This window comes from Gallus gallus, chromosome 24, assembly GCF_016699485.2.
Source record: "Gallus gallus isolate bGalGal1 chromosome 24, bGalGal1.mat.broiler.GRCg7b, whole genome shotgun sequence".
NCBI classification, from domain to species: Eukaryota; Metazoa; Chordata; class Aves; order Galliformes; family Phasianidae; genus Gallus; species Gallus gallus.
In genome coordinates this window covers 5,221,309-5,242,844 of record NC_052555.1, presented here as the reverse complement: position 1 = coordinate 5,242,844, position 21,536 = coordinate 5,221,309, and the positions used below count along the sequence as shown (strand labels likewise).

General features: G+C 48.6%; 1 protein-coding gene across 4 annotated transcripts in view; it reads left to right on the top strand.

Annotated features, from left to right (window-relative positions):
• SIK3 (SIK family kinase 3) overlaps positions 1-21,536 on the top strand; it is a 74,858-nt gene that overhangs the window by 1,227 nt on the left and 52,095 nt on the right. For 3 of the 4 annotated variants that reach the window (XM_015298232.4, XM_015298230.4, XM_015298228.4), the window contains exon 1: positions 68-875. The exons of the other annotated variant lie outside the window; for it this stretch is intronic. In XM_015298232.4, the coding sequence (XP_015153718.2) occupies positions 681-875 (195 nt within the window). In that variant the 5' untranslated portion in view covers positions 68-680. Of the gene's footprint in view, positions 1-67; positions 876-21,536 lie in introns of those variants that run through there. 4 annotated transcript variants of the gene reach the window in all.

The following is a 21,536-nucleotide window of genomic DNA, read 5'->3' as shown; positions in this document are numbered from 1 at the left end:
GATCCTGACGTGCTGCCAGCGCCATGCCCCTGCCTGCTTTATGTAACCCTGCAGCCATTTTCCCAGCACACAGCAGCGGTGTGACGAGCTGAGGGGCTGCACTGAGTCGAGGGTGTCTGCAGACCCACAGGAGTGCTTTGCTCAGAGCAGCCAGGCCTGCAGTTGCAAATGCTTTTGAGGCTGGATGCTTACTCTTAGATGAGATATCAAGGCAGTATGAGAACTTTCTAGCAGGCTAAAAGTAGCGTTCTTTCACTCATGCCACAAAAGGAACAAAGCACGGATATGTAACTGCGGTGAAAGCCCGTTTTAATAGAAGGAAGCGAGCGGCTGGAGGTGGAAATGAAGTTCGGAGAGGGCCGGCCACCTGCCCTGCGTGCGCGGCGAGCTGCGTGCCGCCGAGCAGCGCCGGGATTCGAACCCGGGTACTTCGGCCCTCCACCGCCGCCCCACGCGGGGGCGCCCTCCCCGCCGCGCCGTGGGGGGGGCCCCAGGCCGCGCCCCCAGACCAATCCCGCGCCTCGGCGGACGGTGACGTATGGGGGCGTCACTGCCTCGCTGACGTCACTCGGCCCGCCCCGCGGGGTTGCCATGGCAGCCGCCCGCCCCCTGCCCCCCCCCGCGGATGAGCTCACGCGGTGCCGCAGCCCCGAGGGGGGGGGTTTGGTCCTCGCTACAAGATGGCGGCGGCGGCTGCAGCGGCGGCGGCGAGCGGCGCGGGGGGGCCCCCTCCGGCCCCGCGGCTGCCCCCGGCCCCGCCGCCCCCCAGGCCCCCGGGGCCCGCTCGCATCGGCTACTACGAGATCGAGCGCACCATCGGCAAGGGCAACTTCGCCGTCGTGAAGCTGGCCACGCACCTGGTGACCCGGGCCAAGGTGAGGGGCCCGGTCCGGCCAGCTGCGGGCCGCCGCGGGGCCGCCGCCTCCTCCTCCTCCTGTCGGCCTGCCCCGTTCGGGTCCCGCTGGGGGAGCCGGAGCCGAGCGGCCCCGAGCCGGGCAGCGCGGGGGCTGTGCGGGGAGAGCGCCCGGAGCTGGGCCGGAGCCGTCCCCGTGGGCGCGGGCCGCAGCCGGGCCCGGCGGTGCTGTCATACGGCCGTGCTGTCTCCGTTCGGCTGCTGGCGGGGAGCGGCGCGGTGCGGCTGTGTGCCTCTCAGTGCCTCCCAGTGCTGCTGGCAGCGATGCCGAAGCGTTCTTTAGAAAGCGGTGGGGGATAAGGATTGTGATGGGAGCTGTATGGGAGGTGGTGCGGAGCAGGCAGGGCTCTGCGCTCGGTCGCTCTCCTGTCCTGCTGTCGTGCTCTTGGCTGCTGTGTTAGCGACTTGAAGTGCTGTACGTGGAGGCCCTGAGGAAGGCTGTAGCTGTCATGCTTGAGTTGTCATCTGAATTTTGGGAGTTACGTTCTGGTTTATGGTAGCATTTCAACGTGAGGTTGTTTTGTTGATGATCTGTCTGTCTTTTTCCTAGGTAACTGCGTGACATTCATTGCAGGGGCTGTTTAGAAATCAGTTGCTAAACATCCACTGGACCTTTCTTTTCAGAGCTGGGATACGTTTGTATACATTGCATAAATTGATGTCAGTTTCAAATGGTAGATGCTACAGTTTAACCTGCAGTTCAGCTACTGTTGCCCTTGCACAGAGCTCAGTCACTTTTTTTTCCATCACGAAGCTGAATTTTCCTACTGGAAGCAGTGCTGGTAGCAGCTTGGATGTTTCAAAGGCAGAAGGCTTCTCCTCGTAAGCAGAGATCAGTCCTTTGGCTAGAAAGTACATTGATGGATTCAGCCCTCCTTGTTGAGTCAAGGCTCCTCTTGGAGTGATGTTAGCTGAAAGTTTGCAAAATGCTGAAGCGGAGACTGCCTTGTGTTCAGGTTGCTTTATTTAATCTGAGGAATGGCAAAAGGTACACAGCCTTAGCTTAGGAAGCTGTGTTCAAAACGGACAGGACTGGAGTTAACTTTGATGCTTTATTTATGAATGATCGAACAAGATACGAAAGTGGATCGGCCATTCATGAAGCAGCTCTGCTGAACAGCAGCTTACTGGTGCCTGCAGCTCTGGAGCTAGGGAAGGTGGTTTGTTTGCTTTAGGAAGCAGCACAGCTGTTCTCAGGGTGGGATGTAGGTGTAGTTGCTGCTATCACCTGGTGAGTGAGCCTGCTGGAGTGTGAGCTACTCCCGAGGTGGTGCTTTGTGTGCCTTGAAATTCCCTTCAGCTGAGTGGAGGAGATGCAGGCCCTGTGAACGCAGTCATGTTGAGGGAAATACCTGTGTTGGGAACAGCTGGGATCTGTTGGCTGTGTGAGTGGCAGGGCTGGGAAGGCTGAGGTGGAACAGCTAGGAGCTGAAACTTGACCTGGAAGCTTTCTTAACTCTGAGGTTCGGTTTCCTTTAAAATCCCACCCTGCCAAGCAAATGGGCTCTTTTTGCCTGCAAATCCCAAGTGCTGTTATTTCAGTACTTCTCCTTCTCTGCAGGCGCTGTCACTGCTGACTCCAGGAGAGGACTGAGGAAGGAGGGAAGAGTTATTTGCTTCAAGCTGTGGGATTCTTGAGGTTAGAGGGGAGGTACTGCTGTAAAATACCCTGAAAAGGGCAAATCTGTATGGGAAGTATTTTTTGAAATGGCAGCGGGAATAGAAAACAGCCACTGAGAGCTTGGTTTCATCCCAGTAATACTTGTAACAGTTTGGCTTGGTGGAAATGACTTAGAAGAAAGTAAAGACTTTGTAAAATGGTTCCATTCGTGATCTGAAAGAATCCTTTGAACACACTACACAAATGTAGTACAATTGTTGAGTGTGCTGGCAACCCCTTCCAGAGATGATTTCTTCCTGCACAGAAGAATCAAGCAGCGTTCAAATATAGCCATCAAATCCGTGCACAAACTTGACCCCGTGTCACGTTCTCTTAGAGAAAAGCTGGTTTGCTCATCATGGCTGCTCCTTGGGAACCATGCTCTTCTGTTTCAAAAGGAATTCCTGTGTGAATATCTTCGCTCGCTTGAAAAATAGTGTGCCTTGTCTTTTTACATGACTTTGAAGGTGAAATTAATAACTTGGAAGGCTTGTATTCATTGCTGCTCATGAATTTAAAAGGTAGCCTGCCTATTGATAAGGTTTGGGAATCTGTTTTCCTTTCCTATGGATGTTTGCCAGGTCAAGCGGACTTTGATGTGACATCTGAAGATAACAGCGTGAGCATTCCTGGCTTGTGTCTCCTTTTACCTAGAAAAGTAAAGCAAAGGATGGTTTGGTGCCCATTCTCGTGTTAAAGGACTAGATTTACTTGGCTGTTCTGTAGTTAAAGGACTGCATTTGTTTCCGGAAAGGAGCAGAGCTTGTGCTGTGTGCTCCTGGCTCTGATGGTTCTGGCACATCTTGCTGACACAGAACATTGCAGTTTACATATAACTGGATTTCACAAGTTGAGTCTGGGTCAGCAGTGTTGGGGACGCTAACGAAAGGGAATGTTAATCATCCTAAAGGGCAGGAGGCCTGTATTCATCATTGTATTTGCTGGAACTAATGAAATAGAAAGGAACGGTTGACAATTTATGTGTTAACCAAGCCAGCAATTTATATTCAGTCCCTGGTTATGCAAAATTAGACTCCTGTACTCTGTTAGAGCCCTATTCTGATAGCTGGGAGGGAACTGGGACTGGTTTCTCTGACTGGGATTAGTTGGGCACCTGCAGGATATCTTGCTGCATCTCTTCTGGGCATTGTGTGTGGCTGGAATGCAATGGACATCAGAGTTCACAATCCTGAAAGAACGTGGCAACCTCCCAAGTCCAGCAACCTTCTTGCTGTCCAGCCGTACCTTCTTGCAAGCTCACTGTCTACTTAGTTTTTAGTTCCTCTGAGCTGAGGTGGCTTTTTTTTTTTTCCCTATCTTTTTAAGGAGCTGAGCCTTTTTTGGAGGTAGGAGATGTCTGTGCTTTAACCAGGGGAGGACGATCCCTTCTGAGAGAACTGGCTTAGCTTCTGTGGTTTGTGTTTAGAAGAATTGAGAGCCAATGGTAAAAATCTTGTGCAGAGTTCTTGGAGGTGGGTACTGTGACACTAAAAGCAGGCTAAAATCCAGCTGGGGTGCTGTGATGGTTTGGTTTTGAGGCTCTGGAAGGAGTTTGGTCCTGACTGATATGCTTTGGTCACTGTATGTGGGAGCCTTTAGAAGCCGCCTTGGTTTGTTTGGATTTGTTTCCTTGAGATGAGTGCAGAGCTGCTGGCGGACCAGTCACTGGAAAAGTCTTGGCTGCTGCTTGTTCTCCTGCTCTTCCCTACCTTTGGCATGCAGCACCAAGGCATGTGACTACGGGATAACCACGGATCATCAGTGTTCAGAGCGTGATAATCCAAGCAGTCTGTGTGCCCCAATGCTGTGGTCCATTCTTGTCATGTCAGAGGGGAATTATTTGATACTGGGGCTGTTTGTTTCATAATGAGCCATGCGAAGGCCTTGTAAGGTGACCTTTTTCAGTTTCCCTCTGCTTTCTCGGTATTTGTTGGTGCACTGTCTGCCCTGCTTCTTATTTCTCTTGGCCATAAGAAAAGCCAATAGCTGTAATTACTAATTCCTCCGGCATCTATTATAATACTGCTCACATGGCCTTTTGTTCTCATTGTTTGTATGCTGCAAGAGAGTTGTGTTTTAGTTCTCATTTAGTGGAGAGGTTTAGTAAAAGCCTAAGAGCCAGAAATGGTCTTAAGCTGAGCATAGTTGCTGCAGTGGGGATAACAGAGAATATTTATTAAACCCCACAGAGGTATTAACTGTATCAACTACAAGCCAAAATAGAGACATTACATGTTTCATTAAAACATTTTTCTTGCTGTAGGAAATAACATATGGTTACCAAGAGATTAATGTGAGAGCATGGTTAAATTTGAGACCAGGATTCTTCTTGATGAGTGTAACAGTGCAGCAGCTCAGACGGAGTACCAGCTAACAGCAGCACTGCTCCTGCAGGGTGAGCAAACGGCCACAGAACCTGCCCTGCCTTCAGCCTTCTCTGGTGAGGGAGCAGCCTGACTAGGAAAGGTAATCAGTACTTTTCTGCTGTGTCAGTGGTAGCTTAATTGGGGGCTGAGGGGGCTGTGTATTTGGTATCTCTTCAGCACTGCAGCCTCCCACCTTCTGCACAGGAGCTCTTCCTCCCAAACATTTGTTGTCGTGAAGCTCTGGGTCTGCTGCTGAGCTGCAGGAGCAGATGAATGCCCATCGATGGTGCTTGGTACCCTGGGGCAGGGACAGAAATAGTCCCTAGGAGGGAGAGCGGCTGCTGCTGAACGGGAGTGGGAAGAGGAGCAGCTATGACATAAAAATGGATTGGTGTCTCTTTTCTTAGTAGGTGTCTTGCAAAGGTTTTGTGAATGACGTGGAGGATGAATTAAATGTTCTCATTTGTGTTTGAAGGAGGAATCTTGTTAGAAGAAAATACAGAAATCACAGTGTGCTGCTCTGGACCACACTCCTTGGGCACTGGGTATTTTCAAAGATAAGCAGCAACTCAACTCCTTCCTCCCCTCTGCATGCTTTCACTGTGTTATATATCAGCCCCATACAATTGCCATAAAACATAGGCTAGCCCAAGGAGGGCACTCCTTGCTCTTGTCAGAATAATTGTGCCAAGACAGTTTCCTGCCCCACCACAAAAGTAAAGCTTTAGGAAGGTGCTCCAAGGCTGCCAGGGTAGTAGAGGCTAAAATTTGTAATTGAAATTCCCCCTGGCTGAAGAGAAACGTGTGTGAATTCTGCCATCCCATGGGGAGCTGTGCTGTCCCCTGTTAGGTGTGCTGTCCTGCTGTCTGCATGGCACTGGTTGTACACATCAAGGGTTAAATGGGATCGAGCATCCCTTTGGAGCCTGTGCAAGTCTAACTCACTTATTGCAGACAGGGCCTTCCTGCTGATCTTAGTCCAGGGGTTTATTATGCTGCATTAACACTTAAATGAAGAAACCACTGGAGGCTGATTCACTGTTAGTCATTATGCATCTCTTTTCTAGTAATTCTGACCCCGAGTCTCTGCAGTTGAGGCTAAACCTCACCCTCTCTGTTAAATGGCCATCAAAGGGGGTTCCATAAAAAGAGAATTATGCGGCTTCAGCCAAGTTTCAAAGTAGTCGAATCATACAAACCCACACAAACAAACTCCCACACCCAGTGGAACTGACACGCTGCGCCCAAAAATAGCACAGCATTTGGCTGTGTGTGGGGGGGGGAGACGAGCTGAGCTTGGCTTCACGAGTCAGCAGCGTTTGGGGGACAGCAGATATCTGGGCTGCATGCACCTGAACCCTGGTGGATCTCACTGACAGCCACCAGCTCTCCCATGATGTTCTGTGGCATCCCCAACGTCTTACAGTCATGGAATATCCCAAGTTGGAAGGGGCCTACGTGGATCATTTGAGTGCAACTGCTTGAAGTGTTTGGTAGATGTAGGCATCCCAATGACACTGAAACACTGCTGTTGCTTCTGGTTATCCCAGCAGCCTCATCATCCAGTACTGGGAACATTAGCAGTTTGGCTGGATGCAATTCAGGTTCAGGGACACCATAATGTTGAAGAACTAGAGAAAAGGCTTCATTCTTGCCCACTACTAGTTGGTTTGTAATGACTGGCATGCCTCCTTGGATAGTGCACAGCTAACAGTGGGAAGCAGGCTGAGTTCTGTGCTTTGGTTATTGATACAACCTGGTTGTCTTGTGCACGAGGCCAGAGCACAGGCTTTCCTCCTGAAAGCTTTGGGTCACTGGAAGTTTGGTATGAAACTAGAGGTATCAATGCAAATGTTGATTTTGTTGGAGTGCATGAAGGTCATGAAATATTGTGTTGTGCAGAATGACTGCTCTGTGCTGTGAGGTGACTGGCCTTTGTTCTGCTCTTGTGTAACTCAGGTGATGTCTTTATTGACAGTCACATGTAATGGGTTTCATCATCGTTCAGTAGCTCCCTGGTGCTTGTTGCTTTGCTGTATGGCTCGGAAATTGGAAGCTCTGCCTTCAGCTTAAAATATCAGATGCGATTCCGCTTAACGGCCAAGTTTTTAAGATCATTCAGAAGAAGAGGATTCTCTGTAGGGCATCGGTGTGTGACTGTGGGGCTGGAGCTGCTGCGGTTTGGCAGAGCCAGGCTCAGGGTGGCTGCTGGAGATCTGTTAGGAGGATGCTTGGTTGATGCTGGGAATGAAGGAGAGCACGAGGCTGTGCCAGATGAAAGCACGTCAAATAAAACCTGCATTTTGAGGCTGTGGATATCTGCTGCCCTTCAGCAAACTGACGTTTCTCCTTACAGAGATTTTTAAATATGGTGGAAGTAGTTTTGATTAAATGGACTCAGTGAAGTGCTTTCATGGCTGGGAAAGGGCACGTGGGATTCTGCAGAAGAAAACAAATGAAGGAACAAACTCACTGTAAGGTTGTAAGGTTTTTCCTTCTCTAGACAGCTCCCCCTCCATTTGTGCTCCCTTTGGTTAACTTTCAGCCACACTGCTTCTCGTGCACCTTGTTTTCTGCACAGAATGTATGTGCAGGAATACATGGGAAGCATTTGCAGAGGCATGTGAGGGACCCACGGGCACTATTGGCAGAGGAGCTGGGCAGCCTGCCTGCAAGCAGTGCTGCTGTTCAGCTGTGCTCCTGCCTTTGCTCTGTGCTTGGGCTCTGCAGGCAGCTCTGGGTGCTCCCAGGGATCAGGTCAGTCTAGTTCAGGCCCCCTGGCATCTTGCTAGCAGCCAAGGGCAGTAGGATGGGAGCTGATCTTCTAATTGTAGCTTTTGACAACATCTAAGTCTTTTTAATGGACTTTGAAGGAATAAGTTGATGAGCTCCATGTAAACGTGCGGAGTCTGATCAGATAGTGTGCTGGATTGTGGTGGTGGTCCTAATTTGCAGCCAGCTGTTGCCTATGAGATGGAAAGTGACCACACCAGGCCTTGTGCCTGCTGCTGGCCTGCAGGTCCCCTCACTGGGCCGTGCAGCTGCTTCTGAGGGCAGACAGGGCGTATGGATCCATGGCAAATGGATCGCATTCCTCCGAACAGGGGGGAACAGGTTGAAAGAATGCCTCTTGCCACCTATATGCTTAGGCTCTCTGGCCTCTGCCATGCCTAGAAGCAGGAAGGTGGTGTGCTGCTGGCTGACAGCAGGCTGCCAGGTGCCTGGGAGACAGCAAGCCTCTGTGCAGAGCTCCTTTTGTATCTGTTATCCTCTGTGTCCCTGGGGCTGCCAGCAGCTGGCCTCAGCAGTTTTTGAGGTTGTAGGACTTCCCCCCATGCCATAGTTTATGCTATTAAAAAAAAATGTATTATATTGTTAAACAAATTCAGTAACCATGAAGGAATATCATCTTGGTGCACAGAGCCCATTGATGTTCTTGCATCTTGTTTTGACACAGTGAGAGGGTTGTCAGTTGTATAACAAGCATTTGTTTTCATTACAATATCACTGGAAACCAATGAAAATCATTCTCATTCATTCTGTATATGGTGATTTTGATATTTGGTTTCTAGTGTGGTTGCTTTTCACCTGAGCTGCTTTGGAAAGTGTAAGATGGTTTAAAAAAAAAAAAAAAAACCAACAAAACAACCCAAAGAGTCTTCCTTTGTGTTGGTTAGTTCAGTTGGTTAGTTAGTATAAGAAACAGGACACAGTGCTGGTGGAGGAGAAGGAAACCTCAGTCACTGTCGGGTTTGTTGCTGTGTGGGTGCTGGGTGCCCACTGCCCTGTGGGCTGCAGGGTCAACGTGCACCCCATGGCTGCTGAGTTACATGGGGAAGCCTATGCTTAGTCAGAACCAGATACGAATACTTTCTCAGCCAAGCTGGGACTCGCATCACACAGTAAAAAGACGAGTGAAGGCTGACGATGGGTATTTTCCCACTCAGGAAGCGCATCTGCAGTTTGAGTCATTTGGTAGATGTGGGCCCTGATGGGACACAGCGCTGAATTATAGGAGTGGTTGGATTGTCTGTCCCCTTTGGTTTTTCAGACGCCTGGAAAACCTGAGTTTCCTCCCCATGCCTTGCTCTGAGCAGAGCCATGTTTTGTGTTGTAGATCAAAGCTTAGAAAATACCTGTGTTGTTTCAGCATTTTCTCCAAAACAACCGCGTGAGCTGCAAGCGCTGCACTTAGAAATGTGAGTCCCTGAGCAAATCCTGGGCCAGAAAGCTGCCTGCAGCAGGAGGGGTTGGTAAGGTGACAGTGAACTTGGGGGTTTGGCACTAGGGAATAAGAGCGAGTTGTGCTGATTTGGTTCCTAGCTCGGCACAGCACCTGGCTTCCTTCTGATGGCTGCAGTGGACCGGAATGTTTTCTAAATGCCCAACAGGTTGTTTACCTTTCCTTGGGAATTGCTTTTAAATAACAGAGCAGTTGTAAGGCTGCTTCGCAGGGCAGGGCACAGCTTAGCTGTTTAATTCTTGGGCTCCCTTGTATCTCTGAGCAGCCCACAGAGCTGCACTAACACCGCATCACTTTCTGGTGGCATGATGTGAGTCTGTTCGTGTATTTTCTTTCTGGGGAAGGTCTGTAGTTCATGCTTGCTGCTGAATGAAGTGGCTAAAGTAATGGTTATGTTGGAGGTAGAGAAATTTCTGATTCAGTGCCTAAATCTTTGGTGCTTAGGTTCTCTGACAGAAGGCAGTGTCTGTTAGTGTTGTGCAAGTTCCTTGTGATTGCACTGCTGTCCATACACAAGTGGTACGAGATAACAGTTTGCTCACAATTGCCACAGTTTGATTTAAGTGATGCAAGAAAAATCAGACATTAAATGATAGCACATGGCTGGGAGAGCTCTCCTTTAGCTCCGTGCTTTGCACACACTATGCCACTCAGTGCAGTGTGTCCCGGTGACCAGGGCAGTGTGTCCCAGCAGGGAAACGCCGCTTCCTGCCGGATTTGCATCACAAACCCCGAGTCAGCACTTTGGGGTTTGGTACAGTCGGGTGCCCCGGCATGTTGGAGTGAGTCAGAATTCAAATAGTCACCCGGCAAACGTGCTTGTCCAAACAAGAGGTGCTGTGCAGAGCCACCCAGGCAGGCTATTTTAAAGCAGCCTGCGTATCTCTGAGGTAAACAGCCAAAAGCTTTTTGTTTTGCCACATGTAGATCTTGAAACTCCAAAACCTGTTGCATTAGTGCTGGTGATAAGACCGTTTCTTGTTGCCTGAAACAAAGCTTGCTTCCTGTCCTCCTAATTCAGATAATATCAAGTTGGAGGGAAATGTGATTCGGGCTCTGTGGATGAGTTTTCCTTACTGGATCCCTAAGCAAAGGCTTCTCTCTGCAAAACCTCTGATGGTGTCTGTCCTCTCACCGGTGTAAAACTCAGCTGGGCATCCACGTTGTTAGTGCCAATGTTCAGCATGTAAAATGTTGAGTTTATTAGAGTGGGAAGATCATCTTGCAATTAAAATAGCTATTAAGACTGCCACTCTTTTTTGATAGTTTTTTTTTTCCTGTTATGTATATTTTGATATCTTGAACTGCAATTCCAAGCTGCAGCTTGGCTTGGTCCTTTGGTTTCAGTTTGGCTTTGTGCAGAAAAGGGTACGAGTGACCCTGCAAGAATGGCATGTGTTGTTGGAAGGGCTTATTTGTGCTTAACTGAGTCTTCAGCAGAGGGTTTTCGGACTCCTTTACCAACCTGCCATGCTAATTCATAGCTTGAGTAAGAGCAATTTATGATGTGTGGCTTCAGTGAGTCACCTGATACGAGGCAGCTGTCAACCACATTGACTTGAACGCGTTCCAAAAACCATGTGCAAAACATTGGGAAATAAACCTTACTGATGTTATCCAGAGCAAGGGCACCTCCTTAGATTGCACGGCTGGGGTTCAGCCATGTAAGCAATGCTGCTGTTGCTTGTGAAACCGTTAGAAACCTGTGGGAAAAGCTGTGCTTCGGCTCTGGGCTGCCTCCTGCTGTGGCTGTGCTGCAGCCATGGTTCCTCCTGGAGGTGCCCTCCAGGCTGCAGAGGAGCTGTCTGATTGACCATTGCTGTGACAACCAAATTTTTCTTTTTTTTGCTTCTGTTGTTCCTGTGTTGCTACTAAGTGTTAAGAAGCCAGCAGTTTTCTGGCTCTGCTGCTGGGTGGAAAGCCTTGTGGGACACTGTTTTGGCTTTGGATAATGTTTGTGTTTGCAATGGGCTCCTTTGTCCTTGGGCTCTGGGTGCCTGTGCCTGGGTATCAGCGTCCCCTTGTCCCTTGTTGGCAGATTGTAAGCCAAATGTCTACACAGTTCAGTGCAGTGGCTTGCTGTTGATAGCAATGCTTTTGGAGTAGCTGGTGGTTATATGAAGTGAGCGATGTCCAGCTTTGGGTTTTCTTCTGTCTCCAATGCAGTGTAAACTTTTGGGACCAAGTGTCTCGTTTTCTCACTGCTTGATAACAATTACTCGATTCTGTTGCTGCTGTTTAGAAGCTGTGGGCCAAAGGGAAGAGTGGGATGTTTGTGTGCTTTGCGTGTTTACAATGGTGCGAGTCATCTGAGGGGAGGTGGAGGAAGGCGACTCAAGGTGAATGAATGACACGTGGTGAGCACTCCAGTGGAACACTTACAGCTTGCTCCAGGTGTGACAGTGCTGCTAGGAAGGTCTCCACACAGGTGAACTGGAAAAGGAACTTGGGTGATATGAGAACAAGGGCAAGAAGGTAAAGAGCATAAATATATCCTCGTTCATTTATCTGTATGTGCTGTTCATGGAAGTTACCATTTATCAATTAGTTCCCCAGTTCTGTGCTGTGATGTGCCTAGAAGTGCTCTGAGGAGCGATGCCAAGTGCAGTGGTTTGGAAGTCGGGCTGACTGACACCTCTGGCAACCAGCTCAAGATCAGCAAGAGCAGATACAAGATACTCGGTTGCTGCTCAAGCTGATAGTGCCAGAGAAATATTTAGCACATAGGTGACACTTTTAATCTTTAAAGTACTTCATAAACATTGGCTAATCCCACAGCGCAGTTCTTGGTTGGCAACCTGTCTGTCTTCATTGAGGAAAACAAGGCTGGAGGACTGTGTGAAGCAGCAACACAACTTGGGCTTGATTTTTTTTGTCTGGGGGTGTATAATTCAGGCTACTGGATGCATTGCAGTGTGGCAGCAGATGCACGTCTTTTCCCCTTTCAGCACTGCCCTGCCAGCAGGGTCATGCTGTGGTCCTCCTGCAGGGTGCAGGGCAGACAGGGCAGGAGAGTTAAACAGAGACCATCGTAGGAATGGCATGGGAGCAGTGGAAGCAGCCTGGGAATTGCAAGAGCAGCTTAACTCTACAGATTTTCTTCCTTAGAGTTTGAGGAGTGTGGCGATGAAGAAAAGCAAACTGTTGCAGACAGCTCAACCCCAGAAAATGCAACTTGAAAGGCGGGAGCCATCTGCATCTGGGTGGCTGCTGCTGGCTGATGGAGCACTGCGGAGCTCCGTAGGCCCTCGGTGTGAGCATGAATGACCAACATGATGATAACTTCAGACGTCAGCAGTTTGTTCTTTAGGAGGCAGTTGGCTGCCAGCTTTTGAGTAACTTCTGAGAAGATGCCTAGTGTAAGAGTGCACTTGTTTGCTGGCACGGCCACAAGTCAACCTTTGAGTCACTTACTCCATGATGGATGCCTGCTGGTGCCTATGGAGTCAGACTGCCCACACTTCCCTTCCTCCTCAAGGGCTGCAAGCCTAACTGCAAGAGAGATTGCACGAGAGTCAGGCTGAGACTTCATTTTAGTAAGAATTACAGCCAAAGTTCCTGTAAGCTCTTGCTTGCTCTGTGCAGCTGTGATATAGGAATTCACGTAGGTAGGAATTTTGTTTTTCAGCATGCTGCCTTGCGCACCTGTGTTGCACTTTAGATCCACACCTGATAAAAAGCAAATTAGAAGTGTAATTAGAAGTCATTGGAGAAGGGCTCTGAAACCACTAATGCAGTTCTAGAAAACATGTCCTTTGTTTCATGGCTGTGGAAAACAGTTTCTTGGGGTCCTCACTTTAAGCAGTGCAGGGGATGGGTGGCAGTGACTGCTGTCAGTGTCATCTGCACCACTGCTTCAATGGCTTCAGCTTTTCAAATTGCCACCCAGCAAGATGTAACAGCTGTGTGGAAGTGTTACTGCTTTGATTAACTTCTTCGAAGATACTGATTTCTTTCTTGGTCACCTGCCTTGCCCTCCTTCCCTATCCTTACACCACTGTTTCACTTCCCATCTCCTGTTGGAGGAATCAGGTTTGCTGTGGTGTGATGTGTGGTGTCAAACCTGCTTCTGTTTCAAAGCACTTGAGTAGCCAGGGCTGTGTTTTGCAAAGATTTGATGCTGAGCACTTGTTATAAGTGGAAACAGCTAGAACTTCGAAATATGCTTTCTATGGATACAGTGTAAGGGTTTGACTTTTGTCTTAGGAACAGGTGTAAGGATAACTCTGGTACAGTGTTGTCAGGAACGGTTACTTTGAAGGTCTGGAGATGGGTGATAATTTCTTTCCTGTAAATGAAACTTTGTAAGCTCTTTGCTGAAGGTGATGACCTCCAGTAATAAGAAATTGGTGGCAGTGGATGATTTGCTGGTGGTCCTTGTAAGGTGGCCCTGCTACATCCCCTGTGGGGCTGTGTAGTAGCTACAGGGAAAGCGATTCAACAGGGTGGCTCGGAAGGCACTTACTGCAGTGATAAATATTTCATACAGGCAGTGGCCCATACCAGTATTTGTCTAAGCTGATGAGCCTTGTCCTTCACTTTTCTAGAGTGCCTCAGATTATCCTGGGAACTTGCTGCTGCATGGCCAGAGCTGTGCTTGCACAGCTGTTCTGTGCGAGGAGCCCAGCTGCCAGGGCTGGCCCCACAGTGCCCCATCTCTGCCTGTTGAGCTGCCCTACCTGTCACCCAGCTGCTCTGATGGCCGAATGTGGGGCTGCTGAGCTGCTTCTCATTGTGCCTGCTTAATGATTTATCTTCAGTTAGGTTTCTTTGGCTCTAATGTATTAAATTTTCCATAGATAGCAGAGCTCTAGGCTCAAAAACTTGGGGAGGGAAAGCTACTTACTGCTTTAGAGAGCTCCTAAATCCCTCAGCTTTTTATTGTATTGATCTTGCCAATTTTGGGTTATCTTCATTTCCTCCCCCCTCCCCTAAATGAGATAGAAGGAAATGTGCTGGAGAAGTGCCTCATCCTGACTGGCTGAATGGTTCTGGGGGCCAGCTCGCAGATAACTTCATTAAAGCAGTAGCCCAGGGGAAATTTGCTGGGGGGTAGCTTTGAGTGACAGCATGCTGCATGGCTTACTGTAAGGCTGGTGGCTTTCTCCTGCATTAATGGAAACCTGAGGAGTTCCAGATGTTGTAAGCCATGGGAATGTTCCTGTAGCTCGTAAAGCTGCCGAGTCACGGCCTCCTTCTTGGGTGATCTTAGGTGAGGTGCATGAAAACCCAGCTTGCGGCCTGGGCTGGAGCTGCTGAGCAGCACCCCTGGGTCCTTTGGGCTTCACTGGAAAGAGAAAGCAGTGGAACATTCTGCTTCTGGTGCTGGGCAAGCAGCAGAGCAGCAGGGTGGGATCTGAGCCGATTACACCTTGAGCAGCAGCAGGGTGAACGACAGCCGTGTGCTCGCTGCATGCAGACCTGATTGCATTAGGATGCTTGTTTTGGAGAAAGATGGAAGTGGTGGTGTGAGGCAGATGGAGTTTCATCTTGCTCCAAATATTTTGGCTTAGATCTTAAAGCTTCATAAATAAGAAAGCACTTCTCAATAAACCTGCTTTTTTTTTTTTCCTTCCTCATTTGCTTGTTGGTTAAAAGAAGAGGAAATCTGGCTTTTAATGCTTTCTTTTCCCAAGTCTCTTGAAGCAAAATGCTGTTGTACAATTTTAATTTCCTACAAGGAGAAAAACTCAACTCCTGCTCTTGAACAGCTTCCCTCAGCAACCTGCTCTCACGAGAAGGGCAAACCTGTACCTGGGGCAGGTGAGTGCTTGTGGTGTCTGCTCCAGCCTGGAGTCTGCCCGCGGTGGGTGAGCTGGCCCTGAGGCAAACACCAATGCCAGCAGGGAGAGAAGGGAGCTGTGAGATGATGCTGGTGGGGACAGTGAGGTGAGCTGTCTCATTGGGGCCACGACTCCATCTTCTGAGAGCGCCCCGACCGCTGTGCTGCAGGCTAACGAGGGAGGGGATGCACTGCCTCTCCTGTTGAAACTGGGGTGCTGTGTAGGAAGGAACGTAAGATTTGTATCATCAAAGACCGAAAGCAAGAGGGAACATGATTTTGTAGCCTAGTGATGAGGGAACTCCCCTGGGAGGGGAGAGGCATCAGTTTCCATCTGTGCTCCAGGGACTGTTTATGTATTTTGCGTTGAGAATTGTTGGATAAAGCACATCCAGAGCTGCTGTCTTACTGAGGAGCCAAGTTTCTGAGGAATAATTTGGGAGTGAGGTTGGGTGGCTAACTGCATTTCACTGCCACTGTGGTTGCTGCGCTCGGTTCCTCTGTTTCACCTATTGTTCTTAGGGCAGGAGAGGACTCTGCTTATTTACGGGGGTTCACAAGCAGTTGAATTACTATAGCTTAGTGTATTAATCCACTATTTACCAGCCTTCTGCAAGGAAAGTATGTGTTAGTTTGGCCTCCTTCAGGTGGTTGAGGTAGCTGGGTGTCAGGCAGCTTTTTCCAGAAGCTGAGGTGGTTACTGGGAGCCACGAGCTGACAGAGGGCCAGCTGTGTTTCGATCTCACCATTGAGAAGCTTCACTTCTAGCTCAGTTCTTAGGTATCTAAATTGCTTAATGAAAGAGTATTATGAAAAACTAGCAAGTTAGGAAGCATGGCTTCCAGTAAAGCTTCAACCACAAGAGGTTTATCAGAACCTTGGGGGTGGGGGAGAATCCTGTTGTCTGTTTACTAGTAAAGAAACCAGAATGTGAGGCACAGCTCCCGAGACAGAACATCTTTTTGTTCTTTCAGGTTTGTAAAAGGTAGAGAAAGGGAAGCCAGGCAATCTCTCAGTGAGTTGTACAGAACCAACTGCTTGCTATCAGGAGCAGAAGCTCCAAGGGCGTAGGTGCATAAAACAAGCCTAGTCCTGCCACATTTTGTTTAGATAAAAGATAGAGCGTTCGGTGGTAAACTGCAGTTATTTAAAAGTTCTTGGTAACGTAATGAACCTTTTCTGGTTGGTTGGTGAGGTATACTCAGTGACTTGTTATCCTCATGGAAGTAGGATATATTGCAGCAGCAGAAGGTGCATGGGCTGATGGTGACTGTCGGGGTGTTGCATTGCTGTCTCGTGTAGGGCTCCTCGCACCGACTCTGCTCCCTGTGCCAGCAGCCTGCAGGCTGCTATGGCCCTTACTTGTCATAGCAAGGTGGTTCTGATCCAGTGTGTTCTTTGCAGCTGTTGTATAACTGGGCACTGTGTCCATACCACTGGCAGACTGTTGGACAGGGAAGCTGTTCTGTTTGGTTCTGTTTTTGTCTGTGCAGGGAGTGATGTTTTAACAGCAAATACCAGTCACCAATAAGGCTATCAGCTCATGCAAAAGAGGAAGGGTCTGAGCTTTATATAACCAAATCTGTTTGCTCAAAGGCTTTTCAGAAACAAATTCTGCGACTGTGCTAGAGGCTAATTACAGCAATATATATGCTGGCATTCTGTAGGGAATCAGAGTATCTTTGGATCTATCCATATGCTCCTTGTTGCACTGCTTTTCAACAGACCTGAAGGCAGTTGAGGGGCTTGAGAAGGGTGTGTGGCATGGGAGGGGTTCCAGCTCACCTCCCATCTGGGGGAGCACAGTGCCTGGCTTCCAGACTGCCTGCAGGAGGATGGTGCAGAGAGCGTGGCCTATGTGAGGCAGCAAGCTGCTTCTCTGCCATCCCATACAGTGCATAAAATGGCAAAGGATCATCAAATCAAACTGGAATGGTGAACTTAAAAGCTCTTTGTGTAACCTCCTTTGCATAACCCCCTTTGTTAATTAGCAGTTTGTTTAGATAGCTGCTGAATAAACTCTAATGTGTAACTGTCTATCTGCACTTCTCGAGTATAGCTTTGGGAGCCTAGGGAAGCATGTGTGTAATGCAGAGTTTACACTGTTTTCAACTCAGGCTTGCATTGTTTCTTTTTCTTCTTCTTGGGTAAATAGAGCACTTCAGTTAGCACTTGAAGCTCTGAGGTGGGGAACTTCTAACGCTTTAGGGAGCGTGTGAATTTACCACCATGATACACGTATCTTCAGACACAGTGAGAAGGAGGGACAGAACTGGAAAGCCCACCTCAAACGTTATCCACTTCAAGACTCAATGGCTAGAAAGTGGCTGTATTATGCAGGCTTCCCACATGTGAGGGGTTTGGATCTCGCTTTATGCTTTCTCTGACTCTTACCTGGTTGTTTTGTACTGCAGCTGATAAAAGTAATTGGTGCTGTTCATCCTCCTTTCTGCACACCTCTGCACTGATGTACAGCTGAAGCAGGGATGAGTAATGCTTTTTTAAAGAAATGCTACCCTAACCTTTCTGCTGGATGCGTAGATTGAACATTTTAATCTCTAGATTTTCCATTGCATTGGAATGACTGTACATTCCTATCAAATGATTCATTCGATTAACATAACTTTCCTACAAACCAGAATATCTCTTCAGCCCCTCAATTGGGATCCTGAGCACAAACGCAGATACCTCGTAGTGAGTTGTGTGCTTTCCATGGCTGCACACAGACAGGTTGGAGTGTAACGCCGTCCTCCTCACCGAGTGTGCTGAGTTCCCTCACATTCCATTGAAATGACGTTGGAAAAGTTGTTTGTTTCTTCTTCCCCATAGGGACTCAGCAGAACTGTTTACCCTCTGCTCGCCAGCTTCCCTTGGACAGGGCAAGCCACACAGCGAGAGGGGTGAAGGATGACCGGGGGCTGTGGTGCCAGACCCCCATCTGGTCAGGTCTGATCCCCATCTGGTCAGGTCTGCCACCACCACACTCCTGGTTGCTCTGCTTCCATGGCTGCTGTCAGTGCTGGGGTTGGGTTTGTGTGGCCTGGCTTCATCCTTAGGTTGTAGGATGTGCTGTGTGTGTGGATTGGTGGTCCTGCCGGTGGGAAGGACTGACTTCAGAAGGTGCATGTGCTGGCCTTAGCTGGTTATGGCTCTCTCAGATGCCACTGTTACTTAATCTCGAAGGCTGTACCATATTTCATAAGCGGGGAAAAGTTCTTGCTTCCCCTGGGGCGGCTGTTGCATTTAAGGAATGTTTGATGGATACTGGAATAGAAACTCCATTTTCCTTCTGTACCTGATTTATAGAGATTCGTGCCGATGCGGCTGAAGATCATTTCTGGAAAGGCAAGTTCTCTCCAGAAAGCTCTCCCACTCAGCACAAACCTCTGTGGCTGTGCCAGCTCTGCTCACCTCTCCCTTCTCCTGGACTCTTTAGCAGGGCTGTGCCTGGCAAGCAGGGGCTGTTCCTGTGCTCACCGTGCTGCCTGGTGGGGATGTCGGAGCCTTTCTGCACCCACAGGAAATTCTGTAAGACGCCTTTCATGCAGGGGCAGCAACATAGGTGTTTTTGTTGACAGATTTGGAAGTGGTTAGCTTATGCTAATGGATCTGGTTTGTGCTCTACAGGCGAAACTGGGTGAAACTAGCTGTGTGCACGGGCTGCACTTGTGTTCTGCAGCAGTGGGGTTGTGTAACTTTGCTTGGGAAAAGGGTCCTTTGGTTTTTTTTAAGGCTGCTGCTGAATCCCGTTTGCTTTGGGTGGAGACTTGTCATAATCCTAGCCCTTCTCACAGTGAGAGTGACCCGTTGAAGGTGACACTTCTAAACATTGGGCCTTCGAAAGAAAACCGAGTGTGTTTGGCTTGGTCACAGTGGAGAAGTTGTATATCTGCTCTTAAACTTGGCGTGCTCTTCTGCTCACAATTTGGACACCTGGGAGGGGAAAAATCCGGTGTGGAAAGCGATCTGCCTGGAAAGATCACAGCACGCTGTGTGCTGCAGGAGCAGCAATCCTGACCCAAAGCAAGGCTGTGTGCCCGATGCAAGCATGCACCAGTGAGGGTGCTAAAAGCACACTGGCTCCGGTGTGTTTGGGACTATAGCAAAACAAGGTTAAAAAAGTACCATTTAGGCACACAGGGTGATCTCTTTCTGGTGGCTGACATCTTCCTGCACTGCTGTGAGGCTGAGCGGTGCTGGGGCTGAATTGCAGTAAGCAGAGGGTCTATTTTAGGGCGATTATTTGATCTTTGCTGGTTGGGATTTTGATACGTGATTTTAAATTTACTTGGACGTGTCTGAAGGATCAGAGATCAGTCTGTGTGGAAATGAATTTGTTGGGATTTGTGAGGGTGGAGGTTAGAAGGGGAGGACTGGGGGCAGGGAGGAACAACGGGCTGCCTCGAAGGCTTCTTCAGCAGCCTGCGTGTTTCTCGTGATCTCCTTCTCTTCCCAGGAGGAGAGATCACAGCTGAAATACAAACTCTCTGGGCTGTCTGGCTTCGAGCACTGGGGCTGGTTTGGTGTTACCAGCCTCGCAGTTGGTAAATAAGCTTTTTTATTTTTTATATCTGCGTTTGAATAGAAAATAGTGGCCGGCCTTGCAAGACAGTGGCTCTGTTTTCTTGCTGGGTATAGTTTAAATTGATAGAAATCTCATTTATCTGCTTCTGGTAATGTATGTCCCTGGAGAGCAAGGTCATCCCGAATGATACAAATGAATGAATAGAGGAGATCAGAAATGTGATCTGAGATTCCTGCAGGCTCGCTCATCTTGCACCCTCCGTGTGTCAAGGGAGACTGTATTTACGTCACTGTGCCTTACATAAGGATCTATAATGTGATAGCTGCTGAGGTTGTGTGGGTCTTAGGAGGCTCTTGTTTAATTGGTTCAGTATGTGCTCAGCAGAGAGCTACATAGCACTTCTGTATGACTTTGCAGCTGCATGGAAAGATTTGGTATTATGGAACCTTTATGCAGCCCTGGATTCCTTTTTTTTTCTTTAATATTATAATTTCTCTGATGTTGCAGCTGTTTCAGACTCCTTGGGCTTTTAGTGCATGCTAAAAATGCAAAGCAGTAGAAGAGCTCAGTTAACTTGTAAATTAGCTACCCATGGCCAAGCAGTCAATATTTGGATAAAAGCTTGATATCAAAGGAACGTACTGTTTGGATTGCTGCACTTCTTCCATGCTTTCTTGTATGGCTGCCATAAATCTGCCTTGCTCAGGATCATTAAATTGCTTGTTAAATCAGCTTCCTACCTTCTCTGATTGTGCACTTCAGAAGCAATACTGCATTTAGTAATTGCATTAGCCAGAGTGCATGTCACTGAATAAACAGGAACAAAGCTAGGTGTGAAGTCAAAAGTTTAAGGTCCTATGCTTGCTTATGAGTGGGGAGGTGTCTTTTTTTTTCCATGAGTGAGCTAAATCTTTCCAGTTTGGTTAGAGTGATGGCAATGTGTGGTGGAAGCAAGTGCCTCATTCAGTGCCAGTTCCTGTTCTGAGAATGATCAAAGGAGGAGATGTGGGGAAGGGATGCCTCGGAATGATCCAGATTGCTGCTCCAACCAGGCAGTGCTGGCAAGTAGTGTGTGCTTAATTACTTGCAGGCTGTGTGGCACATGCAGCGCTTGGGTTACCTGAGCAACTGGGTGCTGCTCAGTCTCCAATAAGCAATGCGCTGTGCGTGCTTTGCTTTGTGGCTGTGTCCTAATGGCAGCCAGCAAGCACCAAGCGAGCTTGTGGCTGCTCAGCGGGCAGCACTGTGCCTGACATTTATGTGGTGGTCTTGTGATGGTCCAGGTTTAGAAAGCAAGCAGCTTGTTTTCCTGGATGTGCCATTCGATACCCATACAGTGTGAGCTCCTCGCTCAAATCACCTTACAGCATACAGTGCGAATGGGACGAGTGCTGAGCTGGGCGGTGTGCAGGGCGTGCTGAGCTGACTGCTGTGCTTCCCAGATCCCCAACATATGTGCAAAATAAACGACTGAGTACTTCTGCCGAAGCCCATCGCTGTCCCCAAGTCTGTGTGGTTGAGCTCCAGTCTCCATTTACAACATCATATGTGCAAAAGAGAATTGGTGCACTCCAACCTCCTCCAGCATTTCTTTGCTCTGTCCTTTTGAAGACGCCCATAGGGTAGTTTTACCTGAGTGACACTGGAGCTGTAGCAGGGAGCCGTCTGTGTGGCCACGAGTGTGCAGACGCTCTGTGCCAGCTGCTTGGGGAGAGACTGTATTTTTCTCTTGGATTCCGCAGTGACGTGGGCTATTGAAGTACACTGCGAGAGGGACAGACAGGGTGTGCTCTGTTTGGTGGGCTCTGATTGCACAAGGCAGAGGGACAGACTGAGATCTTTATGAGAATGAGGCAGTGGTCATGGTGATCCGTTCCATATATAGTGCTTCTCTGTGCTGCCATTTAAGAAAAAAAAAATATTTTAAGGAAAATCAAATGCTGACTTGGCAGCCTATCCATCTAATCTTTGGTAAATGCAGATGTGCATCTTGGAACAATTTACTCCTGGTTGTGTTTAGGGCTACCAGAGTGACTGTTTATTCCCA